The sequence below is a fragment of the Odocoileus virginianus genome, chromosome 32, assembly GCF_023699985.2.
Source record: "Odocoileus virginianus isolate 20LAN1187 ecotype Illinois chromosome 32, Ovbor_1.2, whole genome shotgun sequence".
In the NCBI taxonomy this organism is placed as follows: Eukaryota; Metazoa; Chordata; class Mammalia; order Artiodactyla; family Cervidae; genus Odocoileus; species Odocoileus virginianus.
The window spans coordinates 17,614,044-17,626,907 of NC_069705.1; the positions used below are offsets into that span (position 1 = coordinate 17,614,044).

The window sequence follows — 12,864 nt, forward strand, 5'->3', positions numbered from 1 at the left end:
CTCAGGACAATGTAATTTTAAGCTTTGGAATTTTTTTTTCAGTGTACAACTGCCCCTCCTCATTACACCTCATCAGTTTTTCCTGGGTTATAAAACCTTTGAGTCCTAATAAATTGTTATCCAAATGAAGTTATGTTTCCTGAGGGTGTCAAATGAATATGAAGTGTGTTTATTACAAAATCCTATAGAGTGAAATAAATTTTAAAAAGCCATACAGGGACTTCCCTGGTTGCCTTCCAATGAGGGGGCTGTGGGTTCGATCCCTGGTAGGGGAACTAAGATCCCACATGCTGCTGGGCAACTAAGCCCTTGCACCACAACTAGAGCAGGAGCCTGCGTATCAAGTGATGCTTCAGCCAAATAAATACAATAAAAATGTAAAAAACAAACCTACACAATCATCTTTTGGCTTTATTTCCAAATTTTGATTAAAAATTTATTTATTATCTCATTCAACCTTCACAACAGTCCAATGAAAGTAACCCATTGCGGTAGTTCACTTATTATTCCCATTTCCCAGATGTGAAAACCGAAACACAAGTAACTTGAGGAGTAACGAGCATTAAGTAAAGGGCAGCTATAAAATAGAAGAGCACTGACTATGCGGTCGCTTCAGGCTGCAGGAGTGAGGCAAGGCCAGCAGCACAATTGGACACTCTCCAGTAAACTGCAGGCTGTGGACGAGGGCAGTTGTCTTTTTAGCCGGTTTATTTTTATTCTTACCCCTTTACGCCGCTGCTGAATCCCAAATCCTTTTCTAAGAGTGTGAGTGTTTACAGGGATAGGGGTTCGGAGTTCAGAAACCGGAATTTGCTTCAGAATTTGCCTTTGCTAGCTATGCTGTCTCGAACCAGTCATTTAGTTTCACTGGGTCTATTGTTTCACTCAGGTGTGTAGAGAGAGAGCTGGAACAATGTTCTCCGAATTTTAGGTGACGGTGAATGGCATCTAATGTAAAGTCGCACCATTTTAGCTGCGGCTACTCAACTCCGGGAGTTGGTGATGGACAGGGAGGCCTGGCGTGCTGCAGTCCACCGGGTCGCGAAAAATCGGACACGACTGAGGGACAGAACTGAAGTGACTCCATTCCTAGTTACGTCCCGCCCCCAGTCATCCTCCCGTTGTCATGGAGATCAGGACGCCCAAGTTGGTAGATTTCCCTCCCGCGATACCTGGGCGGAGCACGGGATGACGCATGCGCCTTCTTGGCGGCCGAGGCGCCGCGGTGCCTACCGGGACTGAGCTTCCAGCTGCCCGATCAGGAAGTGGCGGGCGGAGCCGGGGGAAGAGTCGCCGCCTCAGCCGCCGCAGCCGCCAGTGCGGAGACCCCCGAGCTGGCGGGGCAGCGCTGGGCATGCGTGCCGGGCGGTGGAGGCGCTGACAACGAGCCCGAAGCGGCAGCCACGCGGGCGTGGGCGGCTGGTCCAGGCGGAGGCGCTGGGAGGCGGCGGCGGGGTGCATGGGGCGGCCCCCCTGGCTCAGGTAGGAGCTGCGGACGCCGGGTTTGGGGCGCGGAGCCCCAGCCTGTTGTTCTTCGGGGCCTCCTCCCATTCCTGGGGGCACGCGGCCTCCCATCCCCCGGGGAGCTGGGGCTGCGGTTTCCTGCCCGAAACGCTTAACCCGGTTACAGCCGCTCGGGAGCATTGTTTCTGAGGCCGGAGGGTCAGTGAGCAAAGTTTTGGGTTGGAAAGAGGGGAAATTCGAATTGGAGACCTGGTCGTGCCTCTCCTGAGCCCCCAAACTTATATTCGCTGTAGCCGCACGGCCCAGGTGTGTGGAGTTTGGGGAACCGCGGCGCCCAGCTAAGTAAAGGCTGTGATTTAGGTGCTCCTTCACGGATTTTTTTTTTTTTTTTTTTCTTTTTCAGCTGCCTCTTGGAAGCCTAGTTAGGAATGATTCCTAACCTTGAGTTATAATAGTTTTCTGCAAAGTCTATAAAGATATTTACCAAAACAAGTCGCTGCGGTACTTTTTCCCCTTCCACCTCTACTTTTCTGTCTTTTTAGGGGTAAGCAGTCTCTTATTCTCAGCTTGCCGGCTATTCAAAGCAATATTGACCCCTGCGAGGCTCAGGCAGGCAAATGAAGCAAGAGAGGAAAAGAGTAGAAAGATTGAAAGAAATCAAATGATAAAGTGGATAAATGATAAAGTCAGATGAGAAAATGGGAGGAATGTGGGCTTTGCAGTTAAAAGATTTTCGCCGAACTTTTGGCTTCTCAGCGGGGGAACACGTGAACTCTCTGAGTTGTGGCAGTGGTGTGCGTTTAGTGTAAAACGGGGAGGTTGATGTGTCCTGTTACCACACAGGTCAGTGCATGTGAAACTCTTCAGGTGCGGAGTAGTCTTCTGAGAAAAAGGTGGAAGACATTAAACCCTCTGTTCTAGGCACCGTTGAACTTTACCCAGACCACCCAGGTCGCTTTTGTTTTGGAGGCTTTTACCAGCATATTAGGTCTGGAATCAGGAGCACCTGGTTTAGCAATCAGTCTCCTGGCCTCCAGGCTGTGTACTTTCAGCTATGTGATCTTAACTCTGCCTCTTCAGGTATGATAGCATAAATACCTGGTATCTCGTAGAGTTGTGAGGATCAAATGCTGTAAACATCCAGGTCTTTGTAAACTGTAAGACTTTTATTTAAATCTGTGTTAAAATCGTGGTTATAAAAGCCTGGGTTAATCTGTCTTTACAAGGTGAAATCAGCAGGTGTTTGTTGTTTTAGGCTTGTTTCCCCTCCCCCCCCCCCACCACATCGTTCGGGAATTCTTTCTTGTTCTAATACACTTTCCCTCCCCCAAGACTGTCTCCTACCTTCCTCACCTGAGTATAATCACTGGGTTATTTCTTTTCAGATCCAAGTCAAAATAATGGTTCTGAAATAACATGTTGGTCTAGCTTTGCTACTTACAAAACCACTTTCACACACATTTTCTCATTTTATTCTTAGAATTGGGCTAGATGTAGACAGCATTGGTAGTATCCTCATTTTACTTATGATGAAATTGGATTTAGAGAGGTCTAATGGATTCCCTAGGTCATGTTACTGTTAGGGGTCAGAATTTAGGGAGGTCTTAGATTCAAGGTCCAGGGTCAGTGATTCTGCTCTCCTTACCTGAAGTTTGACAAGTTTATTTCTTATCAGTGCTTTTATAAAATTTTATTGAAGTATAGTTAATTTACAGTGTTTCTAATTTCTGCTGTATAACAGAGTGGCTTAGTTAAACTTATACTGTCATATTCTTTTCCATTGTGGTTTATCACAGGATATTGGACATAGTTCCCTGTAGTGTACAGCAGGACCTGTTTATCCATTCTGTATAATAGTTTGCATCGCGCTAATCCGAAACTCCCAACCCTTCCCTTCTCTATCCCCCTTCTCGCTTGACAACCACAAGCTTGTTCTCTACAATTATGAGTCTGTTTTTGTTTTGTAGATGTGTTCCTTTATGTCATCTTTTAGATTCCACAAGTAATGAAATCATATGCTATTTGTCTGTCTTCTTCAAACTTTGCTTAGTGTGATAATCTCTAGGTCCATATTGTGCATATAGCAGTATTTCATTCTTTTTCATGACTGATATTCAGTGCTTATGTTTTTAACTTTCAGCATGCTAAGTCACGTTTTATTTATTCATTGCTTTTTAAGCGAGGTGCTGAGTGCATTCATGTTCTCAAACGTAAGCTTCTTGAAGGCAAGGATTTATCTTCCAAAACTTTCCAAAGGCTGCAGTGCAGTACAGTGCCCCACAAACAGAAGACATTTAATAAAGGCTTGTAAAACTATTAACAGTGAGGCTCAGGCAATTTAAAGATGTTCTTCTGTTTGTTAGTCATTTACAAAATATGCATTGAGCTACCCCATGCCTGAAAGCTTCCAAAGTGTAAGAGTCTCTTTTTTGTCACAGAAGGGTGTGTGGGGTCTGGCTACTCGCCGCTCAAAAGCCAGTAAGCAGGCCAGGTTGGAGGAAAGGAAAGTTTGCTTATTTGAAATAAAGCAGGCTGGGAGAGGGCATATATCTGTCCAAAGGCCAATTCACTGTGCCACCCTCCCCCTTCCCCCCATTGGCAGTGGGGCAAGAGCTTTTATAGATAAAAAACAGCACAGTCAGCTCTGACAGTCATCTTCACGTTGGTCATCAGTGGTCTGACCAGCGTCACCTTGGTTGCTTTAGGTACAGTTAATCTTCAGTTCCAGGGTCCATTTGTTCGCATTTCTTTGAGGCCAGTTCTCGGAATTGTGGCAGCTTCTGTTGTGGGTACAGTGTGGTCATCATGTAGTAACTTCTCCCACCTGGGTTTGAGTATCTGTAAGACAGGCTCACAGGATATGGCTCAGAATATTATCTGTAGTACTTGAGAAGGAGCTCAAGGTCCTTGACTGTGCTTACTGACTGCATTATTATTATTTAGTCTCCTTCGATTGTTTTCCTTTGTTTCTTCACTTCTCTGATTAAACTTTGAAGTTTTCCACAGAGAAGAGGCAGGCAGAGGACTTGGTGGAGGCAAGAACCACAGGGTCCTGCTCCGTTACATTTCCTCTGAGAGTTTGCTTATGAACTTATGAACACTAGTCTAAATAGCGTAGAAATCATTTACATAGTCATCTTGTGTACTTCTGAGACTCTCCGTAGGGTTCTAGGGAGAGTTCAGACAAGAGAGGAGAGATTCCTCCGCCATCTCCGCTTATTCTTCGAGAGGAGTGTTTTAAAATACTTGTTGAATAACCTGTGGTTTCTCTGGTTGTACTGAAGTTGCTCAGAATGTTGAACTCTAAAACGGAAAAAAATCCAAAGAAATCTATCTAGTCCCACCTCCCTCCAAATCAGGAGTTTTCTGTAGATATTTCTTAACAAATATTAATCCAACCTCATCATTGGTTATGATAGTCCACCAGTTTGAAAATATACCTTTTAATTGACAGCTAATTCTGATGGTTCTATTTTTGCAACGAGGCTAAATCTGTCTCCTAATTTCCGCCCAGTGCTTCTGAAGCACCATTGTCCAGTAGGAATACTGTATGAGCTGTGAGTGTCAGCCACACATGTAATTTAAAATTTTCTAGTGGCCTTAATTTAAGAAAAAAGAAAAAATAGGGCAAATTAATATTTTACTTAACCCAGTATATCCAAAATATTATTACATTAATCTCTAGTTATCACATAGTCCATTTAAAATATTTCAGTAATTTAAAACGTTTTTTCGCTATATTGAGTCTTTTTAGTTTTTTGGCTGCACCTCATGCCATTCAGGGATCTTCCCTTCCCTCACCAGAGAGTGAACCTGTGTTTGCTGTATTGTCAGTGCAGTCTTAACCACTGGGGTATCAGGGAAGTCCCTGTATTGAGTCTTTTTAAATCTGGTGTGTATTTTACACTCAGAGTACATCTCAACTCTGTCCCCTTTTAAGGTGCTCAGTTGGCACTTCAGCCAGTGGCGGTCGTCTTGGACAGCGTAAGTTCTGGAGCTTTAGAGAATAATCCTGTTTTTCTTTGCTAGTGCCTAGCGCAGTGCTTGGCACTTAACAGGCACAAATTAAAGGTTTTTTTAATTTTAGTAAATGAGGAAGTGAATGAATAAAAGTCCTAGAGAACTAGTAATAAAAGGCAATTTTGTTTGGGAAGTAACTTTTGTTGAGAACTGTGGATTTGGCATATAGATTTGAGTGACTTGAATCTGTATTAAAAAAACTTATTTTTACCTTTGCAGCATTATGGATCCAAGCCTTTTGAGAGAACGGGAGCTGTTCAAAAAACGAGCTCTTTCCACTCCTGTAGTTGAAAAACGTTCTGTGTCTTCTGAGGCGTCATCATCAAAGAAGAAAAAAGCAAAGCTAGAACATGGAGGATCATCGGGCTCTAAACAAAATTCTGGTTAGTAGAATTGACTGTTTTTATTTTTCAGGGAACCACTTAGTCGTGGTAAATTCATTTTTTAGTTCAACATTCGTATTGATTCTTAGATAGTTTGTTAAGTATAAGGGCTAAAATGATGGTTTTTTGCTCTTAAGATGTTAATAGTTGTTTTGTAATTAGAATTTAGGTTATTATCTTAAAAAAAAACAACCTTCCTTGAGGTTTAAATTACGTACCTTATAGTTCACTCATTTTAAGTGTATAATTCAAAGATTTTTAATAAGTTTACAGTGTTGTGCAGCTGTTACTGCACTGAATTTTTGAACATTTCCATCACCCTCAAAAGATTCCTTGTGCCAATTGGTAGTCAGTCCTTGTTCCCACCTCAGTCCCTGATAACTGATAATCTACTTTCTGTCTCTTTGCCTTTTCTGGACATTACATGTGAATGAAATTGTACAGAATATGTTCTTCAGTATGTGGCTTGTTTTTCCTGGCATCTATTGAGACGATAATGTTGGTCTTGCTCTTTGTTAATACGGTGCTGTGTGCTGCGCTGTGCTCAGGCTTTGTGACCCTGTGAACTGTAGCCTGTCAGGCTCCTCTGTTCATGGAATTTTCTAGGCAAGAATACTGGAGTGGTCTGCCATTTCTTACTCCATTTAATTAAATGGCAACCTACTCCAGTTAATTAATATGGTATTAATATTAATTGATTTTCAGATGTTAAACCAACCTTGCTTTCTTGGAATAAATCCCACTTTGTTATGATGTCTAATCCTTTGTTGTATCATTCAGTTTGCTGATTCTTTATTCAGTGTCCATCTGTGTCATCCCATATATCTGCATTCCATTGCATTTTTATTGCTGAAGGGTATTTCACTGAATGGATATGCCACAATTTGCTTATCCTTTTCCTGTTAATGGCCATTTGGAGTATTTCTGCTTTTTGGCTATTATGAATAGTGCTGCTGGGAACATTCACGTACAAGTCTGTGTGTGGGCGTGTTTTTATTTCCTCTGGGAAAGAGACCTGAGTGGAATTTCTGGGTTATGTGGTAAATTTATGTTTAACTTTTTAAGAAATTATCAGAATGGCTGTACCGTATTACATTTCACCATCAATGCATGAGGAATCTTTTTTTTCTCATCCTTGCCATTTTGATTATAGCTTTTCTAGTGGGTGTGAAATGATATCATTGTGGCTTTAATATGTATAAAATTTCATGTGCTGTTGATCATTCATGTGTCTTTTGATGAAATGTGTATTCAGATTGTTTTTTGCTCATATGAAAAAATTGAGTTGTCTTCCTATTGATTTGTAAAAGTTGTTTTTCTGGAGGCAGGTCGAGGGGCATGCTGTGGCTTGTGAGATCTTAGTTCTCTGACCAGTGATTGAATCCAGGCCTTGGTAATGAAAGTGTGGAGTTCTAACCACTGGACCATCTTGTGGAATTCCCTTACATGTGTTTCTGGTGGCATATTTAAGAAATCTTTGCCTAACCTAAGCTCATAAAAATATTCACTCCTGTCTTTTCTTCTAAGAATTTTATAGTTTTAACTTTGATATTTAGGCCTGTGATCCATTGAGTTGATTTCTTAATGTGTGATTTTAATGTAAGAGTCTAAATTCATCTTTTTGTGTGTGGTTATTCGGTTGTCCCTGTGCAATTTCTTGGAGGGGGGAACCACTTTCTTTTCACTTTTGACTTGCATTGGCACCCTTGTTGAATATCAGTTGACTACAGATGAGTTTTTTTTTTTCTTCTGGAATCTCAATTAGTTTCCATTGACTCATATGTCTAGCCTCATGCAAAGATGGGCACAATAAAGGACAGAAATGTTATGGATGTAACAGAAGCAGAAGATATTAAGAAGAGGTGGCAAGAATACACAGAAGAACTGTACAAAAAAGATCTTCATGACCCAGATAATCACAATGGTGTGATCACTCACCTAGAGCCAGACGTCCTGGAATGCGAAGTCAAGTGGGCCTTAGGAAGCATCACTACGAAAAAAGCTAGTGGAGATGATGGAATTCCAGTTGAGCTATTTCAAATCCTAAAAGATGATGCTGTGAAAATGCTGCACTCAATATGCCAGCAAATTTGGAAAACTCAGCAGTGGCCACAGGACTGGAAAAGGTCAGTTTTCATTCCAACCCCAAGGAAAGGCAATGCCAAAGAATGCTCAACCTACTGCACCATTGCACTCATCTCACACGCAAGTAAAGTAATGCTCAAAATTCTACAAGCCAGGCTTCAACAGTGTGTGAACTGTGAACTTGAGATGTTCAAGCTGGATTTAGAAAAGGCAGAGGAACCAGAGGTCAAGTTGCCAACATCCGTCGGATCATCAAAAAAGCAAGAGAGTTCCAGAAAAACACCTACTTCTGCTTTATTGGCTACATCAAAGCCTTTGTGTGATTCACGACAAACTGTGGAAAATTCTTGAAGAGATGGGAATACCAGACCACCTGACCTGCCTCCTGAGAAGCCTGTATGCAGATCAAGAAGCAACAGTTAGAACTGGGCATGGAACAACAGACTGGTTGCAAATAGGTAAAGGAGTACGTCAAGGCTGTGTATTGTCACCCTGCTTATTTAACTTATATGCAGAGTACATCATGAGAAACACTGGGCTAGATGAAGCACAAGCTGGAATCAAGATTGCCAGGAGAAATATCAATAACCTTAGATATGCAGATGACACCACCCTTATGGCAGAAAGCGAAGAAGAACTAAAGAGCCTCCTGATAAAAAGGAGAGTGAAAAAGTTGACTTAAAACTCAACATTTGGAAACTAAGATCATGGCATCTGGTCCCATCACTTCATGGCACATAGATGGGGAAACAGTGGAAACAGTGACAGACTAGGTTTTTTGGGCTCCAAAATCACTGCAGATGGTGATTGCAGCCGTGAAATTAAAAGACGCTTGCTCCTTGGAAGGAAAGTTATGACCAACCTAGACAGCGTATTAAAAAGCAGAGACATTACTTTGCCAACAAAGGTCAGTTTAGTCAAAGCTGTGGTTTTTCCAGTAGTCATGTATGGATGTGAGAGTTGGACTCTAAAGAAAGCTGATCGCTGAAGAATTAATGCTTTTGAACTATGGTGTTGGAGAAGACTCTTGAGAGTCCCTTGGACTGCAAGGAGATCCAACCAGTCGATCCTAAAGGAAATCAGTCCTGAATATTCATTGGAAGGACTGATGCTGAAGCTGAAACTCCAATACTTTGGCCATCTGATTCGAAGAACTGACTCATTGGAAAAGACCTTGATGCTGGGAAAGATTGAAGGCGGGAGGAGAAGGGGGCGACAGAGGGTGAGATGATTGGATGGCATCACTGACTGAATGGACATGAGTTTGGGTAAACTCTGGGAGTTGGTGATAAACAGGGAGGCCTGGCGCACTGCAGTCCATGGGGTCACAAAGAATTGGACACAACTGAGCGACTGAACTGATGCCAGTACCACAGTCTCCTGATAGCTGTAGCATTCTGGTAACATTTTGGAATTGGGAGGTATAAGTCCTTCAGCCCTGTTATGTTTTTCAAGGTTGTTTTGGTTTCTCCTGGATCCTTTGCATTTCCATATAAATTTAGGATCAGCTTGTTTTCATTTGTGAGAGAGTCACTTGTGATTTTGATGGAGATCGCTTTGAGAATTGCTACCTTAACAATAGTAAGTCTGCAGCCAGTTAATATGGCTGTCTTTGCATTTCTTTAGGTTTCTTATTTCTTTCAGCAATGCTTTGTAGTTTTTAATGTGTAAGTCTTGCTTTATTAAATTCTAAATTTTTTTTATATTGTGAATGAGATTATTTTCTTAATTTGGTATTTGGATTGTTAATTGCTACTATTAGAAATAAACTATATTTGTGTACATTGTTCTTGAACCCTGCAACTTTGCTGAACTCATTATTTCTAGTTTTTTGGTGTGAAGTTTTACGAATTACGTGAGATTGGGGCTTCCCTGGTGGTCCAGCAGTAAAGAACCTACCTGCCAATCCAGGGACCAGGATCAGTCCCCGGGTCAGGAAGATCCCTTGCAGAAGGAAACGGCAGCCCACTCCAGCACTCTTGCCTGGAGAATCCTGTGGGCGGAGGAGCCTGGCGGGCTGCCGTCCACGGGGTTGCACAGTCGGTGTGGCGCAGTGACTGAGCACAAGCACATGTGAGATCATGTCATTTGTGAACAGGAAATTTTCACTTCAGCTTTCCAGTTTGAATGCCTTTTATTTCTTTTCTTGTCAGTATTGGCTACTGATAGTAGTAAGTGGGAATATCTTTGCCTTGTTCCTAATCTTAGGGGGAAAGCATTCAGTCTTTCATGTAATATTCATGTAATATGTTGTTAGCTGCAGGGAGCTCCCCTCTATTTCTGTTTAGTTTGTTGAGAACTGTTAATATAAATGTGTAGTGGCTACTATTAAATGCTTGTTGGGCATCCATTGACATCATGTTTGTTCTTTTTCTTTATTAATGTGGATATTATGCTAATTGATTTTTAAATGTTAAACCAACTTTATATTCTTGGAATAAATTCTACTTTGTTGTGGTTTATAATCCTTTTTATTTGTTGTAGGATTCACTTTGTTGATGTTTTGTACAGGATTTCTGTATATTTATTCGTGAGGGATATGATATGGTCTGTAGTTTTTTTGTGCCTGTTGGAGTATTTCTGGCCATAAAATGATTTGTGAGGTATTCTCTTTTCCTCTGTTCTCTGGAAAGGTTTAATAAAAATTTCTTCTTAAATATTTGATAAAATTCACATGGAAAGCCTTTTGGGCCTGAACTTTCCTTTGTGGGATGCTCTTCATAGAGATTTCTTCCTATAGATCTGTTCAGATTTTCTTTTTCTTGAGTAAATTTTGGTACTCTGTGTCTTTCTTAGGAGTTTGTCCATTTCATCATCTACATTGTCCAAAGCTTTTCAGACTATTTCCTTGGAACTGTTTGATTTCTGTATGATCAGCAGTGCTATCCCTCTCCACTTTAGTTTCTGATTTTAGGAATTTTGTTGTTGTTTATTTGTTTTGGTTAGTCTCACTTAAAGGTTTGTCAATTTTGTTGATCTTTTTTTAAATAAAAAACTAACTCTTGGTTTCATTGCTTTTTCTCTTTTTCTGGTTTTTAAAAATTTTTTTTATTTCTACTTCATAATTTCTTCCCTTCTGCTTATTTTGGGTTTAGTTTACTCTTAATATTTTATTTTTTAGAGAACTAGATCAGTGTAACTTAGTTCACAACAGAAATTATTTACTTACCTCAAACTGTAGCAGTAGTAATCTTTATTGATTTCATCTTATGTGGTTTTCAGACTGTTTTAGTAACTGATGTTAAAGCAGAGCCAATCTTTCTATCAAAGCCGGTTTATCATTCTTACTAGTACATACATTAGGTTTGGTTATCTCTTCTTTCAGTTAAATTTAAATCAGAATTCTTTTTGTTCTTAAGTTTAATTTTTTGGCTGTCTTGTGCCCCGCCCAGGGATCCCACCTGTGGGCCCTGCATAGGGAGCAGGGAGTCTTAACCCCTGGACTGTCAGAAGTCCCTAATGAAATTCAGACTGAGTTCATTCATAGTAAAGAACATTTTGGGCTTCCCAAAAGGGGCTCAGTGGTAGAGAATCAGCCTGCAATGCAGGAGACATAGATTTGAGTTTGATCCCTGAGTTGGGAAGATTTCTTGAAAAAGGAAATGGCAACCTACTCCAGTATTCTTGACTGGAAAATTCCATGGACAGAGGCGCTTGGCAGGCTACAGTCCATGGGATCTCAAAGAATTGGACGTGAATGAATGACTGAACACACATGCACAAACAAAATTTTAGAAACTGTTTTAAGCGTTAGCAGAAATTTACTCTTAGAACTAGTCTCTTTTATCTACTTGAGAATATTTTTTGGTGAAGGAAATAACAACCCACTCCAGTATTCCTGCCTGGAGGATCTTGTGGATGGAGGAGCCTGGCAGGCTACAGTCTGTGGAGTTGCAGAGTTGGACACAACCGAGCGTCTGAGCAAGAATATATTTGCTCCAAAACCCCAGTGGCTTAAAACAGCGAAGGTTTGTTTCTGTTTGATACCATATGTTTGCCGTGTGCTGACAGGGGCCTTAACCCCTCACAGTCCCTCGGGGACCCAAGCTGGCGTAGTAGGGGTACTTCAGATGCTGGTTTCAGGGGAAGAGCTGCTGACCGAGGGGAAGAGAGCTCTGGAGAATCTTGCCTGGCACTTAAATGCTCTGGTTTGGACTTCCCGGGTGGCTCAGGTGATAAAGAATCCGCCTGCGATGCAGGAGACCTGGGTCCGATCCCTGGGTCTGGAAAATCCCCTGGAGAATGGAATGGCAACCACTCCAGTATTCTTGCCTGGAGAATCCCATGGACAGAGGAGCCTGGCGGGCTGCAGTCCGTGGGATCGCAAAGAGTCGGACACGACTGAGAGAGTAGCACTTGGAGGTGACACACATCACTTCCTCTCACAGCTCATTGACCGGACCTCATCACAGGGCTATATACCCCACCGTGTCCATGTGCTGAATGAGAGGGGAGCTGGAAATACTGGGTGTGAACACCAAAGACTGCCGTACCGCCCTAGCTTGGGTCACTGTCACTGGATTGCCTGGTCAGCTGCCTGCCAGGTCTCCGGGCGTAGCCTCTCTCCTGGCCATTCTGTTCACTACAGTCAGTGATCTTCTGCTGATGAATCTGAGAGCTCATTGTTCTTATGCTCGGTCCTAGTGTCACTGGCCTGTAGCCTCTCCAACATGCTTGGCTTTCTTTTGCCTCTTGGTCTTTGGTCATAATATTTCCTCTTCATGGAACATTCTTTCTTACCTCCTCCCTCTTTCCTTTGGTGAGCTCCTGTTTCTCTTTTAGGTTTTAGCCTAAAAGTCTTTCCCACTTGCCAATTTGTGTTCATTGTTTAGCCTTTGAATTCCCACAGCACTCCCTGTTTCTGACAAAGCTGTTTGTGCTGCTGTAATTGCATGATGGTGCATGCTTAGTC

The 12,864-nt window shown here is 41.9% G+C and overlaps 1 protein-coding gene across 1 annotated transcript in view; it reads left to right on the top strand.

Moving 5' to 3' along the window:
• The first annotated feature begins 1,226 nt into the window (after window positions 1-1,226).
• Window positions 1,227-12,864, top strand: part of GTF2E2 (general transcription factor IIE subunit 2) — a 79,971-nt gene continuing 68,333 nt past the window's right edge. The window contains exons 1-2 of the mRNA XM_020879072.2: window positions 1,227-1,482; window positions 5,704-5,867. Of these exons, the coding sequence (XP_020734731.2) occupies window positions 1,460-1,482; window positions 5,704-5,867 (187 nt within the window). The 5' untranslated portion in view covers window positions 1,227-1,459. The remainder of the gene's footprint in view (window positions 1,483-5,703; window positions 5,868-12,864) is intronic.